Source organism: Phasianus colchicus, chromosome 17 (assembly GCF_987193195.1).
Source record: "Phasianus colchicus chromosome 17, bPhaCol1.hap1.1, whole genome shotgun sequence".
Classification (NCBI taxonomy): Eukaryota; Metazoa; Chordata; class Aves; order Galliformes; family Phasianidae; genus Phasianus; species Phasianus colchicus.
The window spans coordinates 12422070-12433819 of NC_143452.1; the positions used below are offsets into that span (position 1 = coordinate 12422070).

At 43.6% G+C, this 11750-nt stretch overlaps 1 protein-coding gene across 4 annotated transcripts; it reads left to right on the plus strand.

Annotated features, from left to right (window-relative positions):
- The first annotated feature begins 691 nt into the window (after positions 1–691).
- Positions 692–9621, plus strand: CBLN4 (cerebellin 4 precursor). Of its 4 annotated transcripts, none has more exons than XM_090152137.1 (4): positions 692–1123; positions 2305–2421; positions 4941–5076; positions 8803–9621. In XM_090152137.1, the coding sequence occupies exons 1-4, from the start codon at positions 848–850 to the stop codon at positions 8952–8954; spliced, it is 681 nt and encodes a 226-aa protein (XP_090008263.1). In that variant the 5' UTR covers positions 692–847; the 3' UTR covers positions 8955–9621. The 4 variants fall into 4 exon arrangements, with proteins under 4 accessions (XP_090008263.1, XP_090008264.1, XP_090008265.1 ...); XM_090152138.1 differs by lacking the exon at positions 8803–9621 and adding an exon at positions 5411–7807; XM_090152139.1 differs by lacking the exon at positions 8803–9621 and adding an exon at positions 5174–7806 and having other exon boundaries at positions 4941–5084.
- Positions 9622–11750: the final 2129 nt, after the last annotated feature.

The window sequence follows — 11750 nt, forward strand, 5'->3', positions numbered from 1 at the left end:
AAACTGCCAAGCAACTCACAGGTCTGTGCCCTGGGAGACTCCTGCAGGTTGAGATGCTGCCTCCCAACCAGGCTGCAACTCCAACCCCCGCCTCCTTTTAACAAGAGACGCTGCACTGATCTGTTGCTTTCCCTTCGGCTTTGCAGCTGCCGTAAAAGTTGCCTGGGTGGACGAGTGTGTGCGTCTATAGGGGGCAATTCCGAGAGGAATGTCCATCCTAATGGAGCCCAGCTAGGTGAGGGATGGGCAGGCTTGTTGTGACTTAACTCTTTGGGATCGTGGCAGAGAGAGAGAGGCAGAGACAGCCGGAGCCCGCAGCTGTACCGGACCCGGCTCAGACGGTGGGGTGAGCGCCCGCATCTCCAGCTCAAAGCAGGGACACAGAAGCAGAAATCATGGCAACGTGGAGTAGTTTTATTTCTTCGTCACCTGTCTCTCATCAATAATTCACCTGAGGGTTTTTTTTTTTTCTTCTCCCCTTTTTCCCCCCTCTACCCACCACTCTCCTCATTACTCTCTCTTTTTTGATGTGGAGAGGGTGGGAGAAAAGGGTGCACCGGAAAGTGTTTATTTTGTTCGGCTGCTTTTATAAAGAGCTCGCGAAAGGACCAGGGTAAATTAAAAAAAAAAAAAAAAAAAAGGGGGGGGGGGGGGTGTGAAAGGCACCAAGTGGTGGCGGGCGGGAGGAGGAGAAGAGAAGACGGAGGGGAAAAAAAAAAAAGAAGAGCGGCAGAGGGAAGAAGCCGGCAGAAAGAAGACTGTCCGAGCGGCTGCCGCTGCTGCCGGCGGGGAGCGCCGCGGTGCGCGGTGGCCGGAGCGGGGCGCGGAGCGGCCGCGGGTGCGGACCATGGGCTGGCGGCTGCTGCCCGCCGTGCTCCTGGCCCTGGCGCTGGGCGGCCCCGCGGCGCGGGCGCAGAACGAAACGGAGCCCATCGTCCTGGAGGGCAAGTGCCTGGTGGTGTGCGATTCCAACCCGACCACCGACGCCAAGGGCTCGTCCTCCTCCCCGCTGGGCATCTCGGTGAGGGCGGCCAACTCGAAGGTCGCCTTCTCGGCGGTCAGGAGCACCAACCACGAGCCCTCCGAGATGAGCAACAAGACGCGCATCATCTACTTCGACCAGGTGAGCTGGGGGCCCCGCGGGGCTGCGTTGCGCGCAACAGGTGCCACCGCCGCACCCCCCGCGTCCGCCGTTGTTTCCCACCGGAGTTTGGGTCGAGCGGGAGGGGCGCAGCCCCGCACAGCGCCGTTCTCCCTTTGCCTCCCCGCCCCCGGAGACGGGGCAGCCCGCGGAATGGGTGTGCGCAGCCTTCTAGGGGGGAAAAAGGAACGGTTTGCCGGGAAAAACCATTGAAGTTTTCTCTAAAAATCACAGCTTCGTAGCCCAGCCCCTCTCATCTCAATCACACACGAATACCAGCACGCGTTTAATACGAGCTCCAGCCTTAGGGCAGGTAACTGAGGTTGATGCTCGCTTTAGTCCCCGTCTCCTGTCGTGATGAACAGTAAATTGTGGTGGTAGCTGGAGCCAGGCTTGTAGCACAGCTTTATGCTGTTTGCATCACCCCAACTTCGCGGGCATTCCTTACAGCTTTCCAGGGTTGGGTCTGGCATAAAAGAACCTGAAAATATCAATTAAAAATAGAGAATAATTTATTGGGAAGAAATAAAAAGTAGGTACTAAAGGAGATATTTATCATACGGATGATGCACTTATTTGGTGTGTTCCCCTCTCTTCCTTGACTGTGTAACCAGACCCAAATTACAGTAAGTGCTTACATAAAGAGGGCAGCAAAGGCTCCTGGCCAGATGGTGCTCATCCACCAGGCACTCCTGGAGCTGATCTGACTGAACAGTGAATGAACTGTAGTGTTCCCATACGTTCTTGCTTCCAGCTTGGTTACTTCCAGGAAGGTGGTGTAGAATTGGCCATTGCTTTGTATCCCAAACCAGTGTACCACCCCCAGAATCAGTGTTTTGATGTCATTTTGGGGGGATGATGAACAAAAATATCTTTTTTCAGTATCCTCTAAATGTGTAGAATAAAAATCATGTAGGTGTGAGATGCAGCAAAATAAGAGAGATTTTCCCCTCAGCTTATTTATCGTAAGGCTGCACTGTAGATAGAACTAACATCCATTTTATGTGTAATATTTCCATGCGAGTTGATAGAACAATGAATAAAAAAGATAGACGTAGATGGAAAATTTTCCTTGGGTGAATGGTTTCTCCAGTTGAAAGCCTGTGTGTTTTGTGTAGTGCTGAATGCCTGTGCTAATTCCCCTCTGTACTTTTTATTTGTAGATCCTAGTAAACGTGGGCAATTTTTTCACGTTGGAATCTGTCTTTGTGTCACCAAGAAAAGGAATTTACAGCTTCAGTTTTCACGTGATTAAAGTCTACCAGAGCCAAACAATCCAGGTACGCCTATACAATCTTCTCATTGAATTGTTTATTCACAATCTAGACTGAACACAGGAGCATTTCATACACGTTAGAAGAGGAATAGCTTAGTTCACAGCAACCTGTGGTGTACAGCTCCCAGCAGGGTGCATATATTTAAACTGAACAGCTGTAATGAGGCAGGATCCTCAGCTGAGATATATTGGATAGCTTTGCTGTGAGAACCAAATATCTGGGTGAGTATGGGGTATGAAACAGAATGAACTGAGTAAAATATATCTCTAAATTTCACTTGGTTGCCTAAATACTATTGAAGAGTGATATTTTGCTATGTGAGTCAGCGTGGGGATGTGTAGTAATTCTGTCTGTTCTGGTATTATCTCATCACCTGGCTGCCAGGTCACGGTGCCAGATGGATGCTCACGAACCCAGCCTGCTGTGCACCAAGGCTGAGGTGGTTGGTTTGTTCTGCAACAACCAAAATATTATGTCTCTGTAGGGAATCTTTGTGCAGTTTAAACTTGCTTCGCCATTCAATACATAAAAGATGCTTCATGTACTAAAAAATGGTGTAATTCTACTTTTTTTCTGTAGCTTACTAGCAGCTGAACTACATAATTAAATATAAATTATTCTAAGTTCCAGAACGTTTCCTTGCTGAGCCAAAAGCAAATTGCTCAAAGCCCATTCCTTAATCTTTGCCCCAGGTCATGCAATGCCTGTGATGTTTGTCCTGGCTTTCTAGATGTACACTAATAATTTCTTTTTGCCTATGAGGCCATTGGATCCACAGAAGAATCTGATGCTTTTCCCCTGACCTGTCTTGCCATTGAATATGTTTTTCAGTGTGACATGGCTGAGACAAAGCTGATTTCTGCAGGGGTGATCCCTGTGTGCAGCCCTGACTTTGGGCTGCCAGTACTGAAAGGTGTGAATGGTGGAGAAGGCAGAGAACCTGGAGGGCCATTCCCTGCTTATGGCTTCGAGTCTTTGTTTCCTTCAGGTCAAAGATAAAAGCTGAGATGAAATAATAGCATCACTAACTCCCCTGTAAAGGGCTTATAAGCTATTTAATAAGCTCTGATCTGGTTCCTTTCACTCTCTTAAATACCAAGTGTTGAAATGGTCTGGAATGATGGATACAGCCCTTGTTATTGGGTTTAAATTACACATTGCCAGGAAAGACATCAGGGCTTTGGTTCTGAAAGTGCAGGGCAGACTTTGGTGTTTCACGTGCCATGAACTCAAACCTGGGAGCTGGGGTGTGTAACAGAGAACATCATGGCCTGCCATGTGATCTACATTTCTCATCAATGAAGTTTTTCAGAAGTGTTGGGTGTGTTTGGCTCCATTTTGGCACAGTTCATGTGGACCACCTGAGGCAAAGCTGCAGTGTGCATCCTGATGAGGGCCTGCAGGGAAACCAGCCCAGTAGGGAACGAAGAAAGCCAAGCCTGGCCACGAGCAAACTCTTGGTGTCCTTTTGTGCACGTGTGATAGCATCAGGGAGGACTGAAAGCACTGCCATGGAGCAAACCTGCTTGAGTCCCAGCCACGTGCAGCCTTAAACACCGCTGACTTGGCAGAAGGCTCCTATAAGTGATGCCACCGCGCCCCTGAAACATCTGTTAGTGCCATTAAGTATCATTAAACTGAAATTGGCTCCCTGGGGACATCTGATTAAGTGGATTTCCCAGATAAGTGAATCCCAAATCAGTGCCAGATTCTGCTGCCCTGACTTCTGCTGAGCAGTAATTTATTCTGCTGCGACTCTTGTTAAAACTGGTAGGAATGTGTGCAAGGCCAGATTACTCCTTTGAACAGGCATTTCACCCCTTTGTGACTGTTATTGCTGTTTAAAAAGAAGAAGAAAACTAACAGTTTGCCTCTGGGGAAATGGAGGTGTGTTGACCTGCCTGTGCCCCTGTCCTGCCTGTGGGTATTTACACAGAACATGTGTGATGTACTCGGAGCAGGGGCTGAGCTGACTTCAGAAGTGTTCTGTGGAAGAATGGGCTCACTATCAAAACACAGTGCAACTGCTCGTAAAGCTGAAGGTCTGTTCTGGACTTTAAAATGCAGCTACTGATAGAAGGGATGTATATTTTGCTCTCAGTGGAGTGTAAACTCTCACTCTACTATGGGACTTCCGAAATGTAATTAGGTGCCCATAGTGCATCTCCAGGTGCCTGTAAAGTCTCATGAAAACGTTGTCTTTACTGAATGTGTCTGAATGACCAATGAAATGGGTAGAGAGGAGCAAAACTGAGCTCCCAAGTCCACGTTACCAGAGCACAAACAGAGCTGCCTGGCCAATAATTAACAGCACATGCAACCAATATCTTGTTATCCTTCACGCTGAACCCCAGCCATTGCAGTCAGGGATGGTGTCCCACTGATTGCAGTCAGCTGCAGATCAAGGCTAGGAAACAAAAGGGCTTGTCCACAACATATCTGTGGCACCGTAGTTAATATTCAGTGATACTTGCTGATGTTCTGCTGTTAATTAGAGCTTCTTGGTGCTTTTTCTCGTGCAGGTTAACTTGATGCTCAATGGGAAGCCAGTCATCTCTGCTTTTGCTGGGGACAAGGACGTCACTCGTGAAGCTGCCACTAATGGAGTCCTGCTCTATCTAGACAAGGAGGATAAGGTTTACCTGAAGTTGGAGAAAGGTAATCTGGTTGGTGGATGGCAGTATTCTACGTTTTCTGGCTTTCTGGTCTTTCCACTGTAAAGTCAATTTCCTGTGACGCTTGTCCGGTTGTGGAGTTGTCATTGCCTCTGTCACATGAAGATCATTCTGTCATCGTGGGATTGATGTTTCCTTATTGGTTTTTCATGGGTGAATATGGATTCTCTTTATGGATTTTGGCCCCATCTGAACTACACAGAAGTTTCACAGAATTTTGTGTGTTTAAATACAACATACTTGGATTGAGACTAAAGCAGACGATAAATACCTATGCTTAATGTTATGGTCTAAAGCTGCCTGCAAATTTTATTCAGATTTCATTTACTGGACTTATGGATTCGTGAGAGAAGTGGATTTTCTTTAATTGTGAAACAACTTGGCAACCAGGTCCATAATTTAGCAGAATTTGAGTTCAGACTTCAATCAAGAGTTAGTGTGTTGCTGCCAAAGAACTGTATATTGATGTGTTGGTCATACATGTTTCTGTCCCTGGGACTGAGCTAACATGAGTTATTCCATTGTCTTGAGAAAGGTAATTATTTAAGCTAAGTGACTGACTTTAATTCTCCTCTGCTGTAGTGTGTTGGATGGTTCACCCATATATTTATGCTCTGACACTTGCTATGATTGCATCTTGCCTGCAGAAAGCTAAGAGGGTATGGCTGGATTTTAGTGGGATCTGTAAGTTATTCCTCTTTTCCAAAAACAAGAGCAGCTGATAACCATTAAGAAAAATACTCTTATCAGGGTTAGAGGTGATCATCCAGGCGCGATTTTCAGAACAGCTTTGCTCTTCAGGAAATCTCACACTTTTCAATTTTAATTAATGTGATTGATAATAACTGCTATATTGAAAACCTGAGGGATCCCTTCCTTAGACACAGATGCTTTATTAGCTGGAAGTGTGTCCCCCGGTTTGTAATTATGCCCATTTTTCAAACCTTCTCTTGTGTTACAGGTATCATCTGGCTTTGCCTTAACTCCACGACTGTATATAATTTTAGATTGTATGCTTAACAAATCTGGAATCCAAATAGGCAGTACCTCACTTGGTGCAATATCTTTTTTGCTTTTTGTACAGGTCATATGAAGCTCATAAAGTCATTAATTATGTCATTGTTACATAATAAAGATTAATATATGTTAGCTGAATTTTTGACCTTTGGATGTTGGAAGTCACTTCACGCTATTTTTTTAATTGGATATAATTATTATATGCAAAGTATGAGCTTTTGGGATTCACAGAAAGCGCCCTGGGAGGCAGGCGAGCTGTCCTGGTTCAGTCTGGTGGAATCCTAGAGGTAATCAGAGTGATCTAGAAATAACCTATGCATTTTATTTGAAAGCAATTAGGCAGAAATCCTGGCTTTGAGGAAGTTGATGTTAAGAATCACATTGATTCCAAAGGATTTTGGATGAGTTCTATGCTTCAGGTTTTGCCATCAGCATTAAACTCTGGTGCAATTAAACTGAATATCAATTGACAATGATTTTCATGAGCTGCTAATGAAATCTCCCTTCCTCTTGCCCTCCAGTGATATGAAGTCTGCTTGTGGCTGATGGTTGATGCTTCCATTACAATTTTTGAGCATCGCTGACAGAGAATTGTGCCCAAATTCCTATTTTGTTTTTTGGCTTGGTGTTTTTTGAATTTCAGAAGGTGAGATGGGTGTATTCCTATAGGACAGGTCAGATGAGGAGAAGGTGGTTTGGTTGAGACCATATCGTCTCTGCACAGAGCACTGCAGTTTGGGTGGATGTGGAAGGACGTGGCAGGAAGGCAAATGATTTACTTCTCTAAAAAAACACATTTGAAAATGTCCATTATGAGAGATCAAAATGTATCACTGCTACAGCAAAAAAATGTGTGTATATATATACATTAAAAAAAAATATCTGTGATTGCAGCACATAACATGCATGCTATTTAAAAAATTTATTTTCCACAGGAGTTGATTTCAGAAGGGAACATCAGCACTTCTCTATTTTGTATAAAATCAGTGAAATCTGAAAGCTCACTTTACCCATTGATATCTATGAAATGTAACTGAAATGCTGCTCCTGCACAGATGGAAGAGGAATGGTACTGAAAGTGTCTGTGTACTTTTTGGAATGATCAAATGTATCCAACTCCTTCAGTCTGTAAACTTATGATCTCTTAAAGCTGCCTTCAGCAATAATACTCAGCTCTTAATATACTGTTGATTTCCCCTCGGCAAAACGTTTCCTCTTGCTTCTGAGTTGTTAACAGATATTTAAACCTGGGAAATTATTCAATGAAGAGATGCTCTTTGATAGAAATGCCTTACGTTTTTCTCCTCTGCCTCTAAAATGGCATTTCCTGCCCAGTTCTGCTGCTGGTGAAGGGGAGAAGCAGGGAGCAGTGGCTGGGAGCAGGCAGGTGAGGTTGTGTGAGGTCACAGCTCCTGGTCAGAGGTCTCAGAAGGAGCAGCAGTGGCTGTCTGACCACGGCTCGAGCTGCCCTGCAGAGCTCTGCCATTCTCTGGTCCCACACTGCTGTTGTGTTGATAGGAGTTTGAGCTGCTCAGAGGAGGTCACCTCATATAGAAGGAGCTGGGCTTGGGAACTGCTGCTTTTCTTCTCTTTGCATTCCTTTTGCCTCTGTCTTCCCGTGTCCGTGCTGCAGCATCAGCTCCGTGGCTGGAACAGAAAAGCATGAGCACATGTGGAAAGTTCTTGGCTGAGTGTGGTGCATATATTCTTATTATCTCCTTAAAATGAAATCTCTTATTTTCAACTTTTTCTCTGTATTTCATTTATTTTGAATCTGTATTTGATCATGAAACTGAGGGGGGGGGGGGGAAAACCAACCTATTTCCCTGCTCAGGTGATGTTTTGTAGCAGAGGCAGGTGTTGCCCTGTTCCCTTGCATTCACCCTACATCAAAGCAGCTCTGCCCTGCTTACTGGGAGGCACAGAGCATGGAGGTGGCACAATGGCTGTGGAGCCCAAACCGGTGCTGTTTAAAAGAACCCAGGTAGCAGAAGGCACTGAGGCAGCTTGGAGCATTTCCCCAAGCAGCTTTCTCTTTATTGAATTATGGAGAAGAAAAACGTGATGGTTCTGTTTATTTATTTGTATTTGTTTTGCATTATGTCACTTTCTGGTAGCACTGCAGGTGATTCAGTCCCCATTCCCAGGCCCAGCACTGTACCTGGGCTCTCACTGCCCCCCACTGCTGCTTTTCCCATTTGTTCTGCTCTTTTTTTCTAATGTAAGCAATTGTTGAAACGGTGTTTTGGAATGAAGGGCATATTGCTGCATCTCCTCTTCTTTATTATTTAGATCTTCCTTATTATTTACATCTGTTACTGCATTCATCTTCCTAGAAAAACTAAATGGTTTTTAAGTGTCCTGAAACTCAACCTTAGCTATCAACTCTATATATTCATTTTTAGCTTAACTTTGTTTTCGTAAGCCCCCAGAAGGGCAGGTCTGTGGTACACGCAGTACTTTTACAAGCAGAATTTAGGGTAGAGAAGATAAATGCAAGAAGCAGTGTGTCACAATCACAAGAAGGAAGCTAAACCATTAATAGGAAATACGGGCAGAGAAGCAGATATATTTCCTCCTCCTTTTATAAGGGTTTCTGAGTCAGTAATATGCTTTACCTTAGCAGTTCATTACAGTCTCCCATCATATTGCAAGAGCTCTTTATAATATTAAAACTCTTTGTCTTCTGAAGGCATTGTTAACCAGATGACACGAAATGCGTACAAGAAGATCCCCAGTGACAGAATGCAGTGGTTGGCACATGCCACAACATCGTATTTTCTGTGCTATTGTTGTGCAGATGGAAATGGCTCCTTTGAGGAAAGACGTTGTCTTAGATGCTGAGCTGAAGTTATTTATCTGTTGCTGTTTGCCAATGAGGGGAAACCTTTCCTACCCAAGAGCACTAAGGGAAATGTGTGCGAAGAAGAATGATAACATCAGTCCCCGTTATGTAAGTGATGAGGATGATGGAAATGCGGCTCAAGCAGTCTGGTTAGAGAAAGCTGTGATCTGAGGTGTCTGGAAGCAGTCACTGTTTTAATCTTTGCAGTTTGGGGAAGGGAAAATGCCACTTCCCTCATTTTTAATAGGTTATTTCCTTACCTCTCAGCCCCCTTTTTTTTTCTTGTGTCTTCTGGTTCAGATTAGCTGCAAAAAAATATGGAAGTGGAAATGATCTAAAAGAAATTCATTTCTGAAAGGGGAATGTGGTTTGGTTTTGTCTTTATTTCCTGCGGTGTTTGATGTGGGGAAAAAATAATCACGAGGGGGATGGAAATGACAAAGCTGATTTCTATGCAGCCTGAGTTAACCCAGACACATTCTTGAGCTGCTGTCCAGTTTGGTGTGTACTGCCTGACCGTGTTCTGCTCATACATGTGATGCTTTTTTTACCATGCATGGTACCAACCCGTCCTGTTGAGGATGCAGTATTGTAATCTGATGGCCTTCATCCTGCTGGATGAATCTAGACGTAGAAGCATAGAGCAGAGCGCTGGAGATTGGCTAATAAAGCAGCTTTGTTTCTGTACCCACACGTATGCCAGAATTTACTGCTACCCCTGGGCTGTTTGTGGCGCAGAGGGCAAATGTGGGTATGAACACTGACCCACCCAAAAACGAGCTGAATTCCCATTGACATAACAAAACTGTGCTCTGATGGCACTGTGGAGACCTGATGGTAGAAGAGAGGTCTGTGCTGGGCCAGTGTTGGGGCCTTCTGAGTAAGTTCTGATCAGTTCATGGCAGCTGGATGTGCTCCTAGACCCTCCTTAAATCTTACTCTGTTTAAACATATAGATTTTCTTCTTTTTTAATCTTTTTTTTTTTTTTTCAAGTGAAGCTCTATTTATAGTGAACATATTCTCAAACAAAGGCAGTCTTTATTAACATTGTCTGACAGTAAAGTTAAGAGAGGTTTTCTGAGTAAATAGCAAGGCTAAATTTCTCAAGTTGAAGGCATGCAATTATGCAGCAAAACAGACTGAAATCAAGGCACATCTGTGCTCTGCAGATTTATAGCTAAAAAGGCAGAAGATAACCTGATGTACACGTTTAAAGAAACTGCATTGCTCATTTCTTTGGGAGAAATAGATTCTGGTTCATTTCCAGAAAGCAAAACTGTGACCCAAAGAAAGAAAAGACCTGAAGAACAATTACATAAAACATGGGAATATTAAGGTGGGCAGTGCTGTGGAAGAGAGGAGAGTTCTACTGTGCCATCCTGCATTTTGGTTTTTGTTGCCCACTTAATTGGATTCCTGCAAGAAGAATAAAGGTTTCTGAAGAAGATAGCACCAAGACCATCTATCTTAAACTGTACTGAATTGAAGACAGCTAAGTCAGATAGTCTAGGCTTAGTCTATTATAAACAGTGACTCACCGGGTGTGATTCAGCTGTCATATTGAACAGGAATTATTTAACTGTATGTGTATGGAAGATACTTTTCTTTAGGTCTCTTAGGTGGCTGAGAGCACACAACTTTGAATGAGAATGTTAGAAAGTGAGAAAAAGCTGAGTTTAATATTCTGGCTTGCAGACTGTAATCCATGCTGCCAGTTTGTGTAAGTTGTATTGAATTTTATGCACATATATTTGATGAAAAAAGCTGTGAGATTTTTGTACCTGTCAATATCAATCTTGGCTAAGACACAGAATTGGCTTGAATGGGGTTTCCAGTAAAGGTGGCATGCAAGATAACATTTGTGAGCATTTCTAAGCTCTGATGATTTGTCAGTGAGTCACCATTACATGAGAATTTTGCTGAGCATACACACTAAGGATTTCAAGATGAGAGACCTGTTCAGGAGAGCTGGACAAAAGGTAGCAAGTGCCTTTCGTGGAGAAAAAAATGAGATGGCTCACAACTTTGTTTTCCTTCAGATATCTGCAAACTTCAAAAAGTAGCAAGAAAAAGCCTTTGCAAAAATGTCCTTGCCTATGGGAGCATCATGATATTGCATCAGCTTAGAGCCATCCGACTTATATTCTGCTTTCCCTTGGGTTTGTGTCTTCAGGAGCAAGGCAGGGTTGCCTGTGAGCTCTGTAAGCTCAGTCTTTTTGCCTATAGTGTAAATCTAAATGTAAGGTGATCAGAAGACATTGTTAGATTTTTTTTTCTTTCTTTTTTTTCTTCTGGAAACCTCAGCTAAGGAATTTGGTTTTCATGATGCCCCTTAGGATCAGCACAAAGTAATAAGTCAGCATCATTTTCTAGCTGCAGTTGATAACATTTATTGCTAATTCTTTAAACACTTCTTTAAAGGAAAACAAGTCTGCAACCTGCATTGCACCCACAGGAATAATCTTTATTTTCCTCAGTTTGGTAATTCAATTGTGGCTTGTAAACTTGTGCAGTTGTAGCAAAAAAAAAAAAGTATACAGTCAACTCCAATCTGTCATGAGGAAAGTAAAAAGTGCTTACCACTACCAGTATAGTAAATCCTGTCTGCTTTATTAAATAAATGTAGAATTTCATTCAGAGGCCTTAAGGAAGAAGAGTTTTAGAACATCTGAACAATTTAGCACATTTTAAAGCTGAATGAAGACTGATTTAATTTTAGGGTGAGATTTAAACCTCTGGCATACCAAATCCAACTTACTTAAATTAACTTGAGAAGTGTAGGCATTATTTATGT

Bases quoted from the DNA above. Each gene is read 5' to 3' on its own strand.
- CBLN4 (XM_090152139.1), top strand. From the start codon at position 848: ATGGGCTGGCGGCTGCTGCCCGCCGTGCTCCTGGCCCTGGCGCTGGGC. The intron at 2,422-4,940 runs GTACGCCTATAC...TTTCTCGTGCAG, and splicing joins ACCAGAGCCAAACAATCCAG to GTTAACTTGATGCTCAATGG. The intron at 5,085-5,173 runs GTTGGTGGATGG...CCGGTTGTGGAG, and splicing joins AGTTGGAGAAAGGTAATCTG to TTGTCATTGCCTCTGTCACA.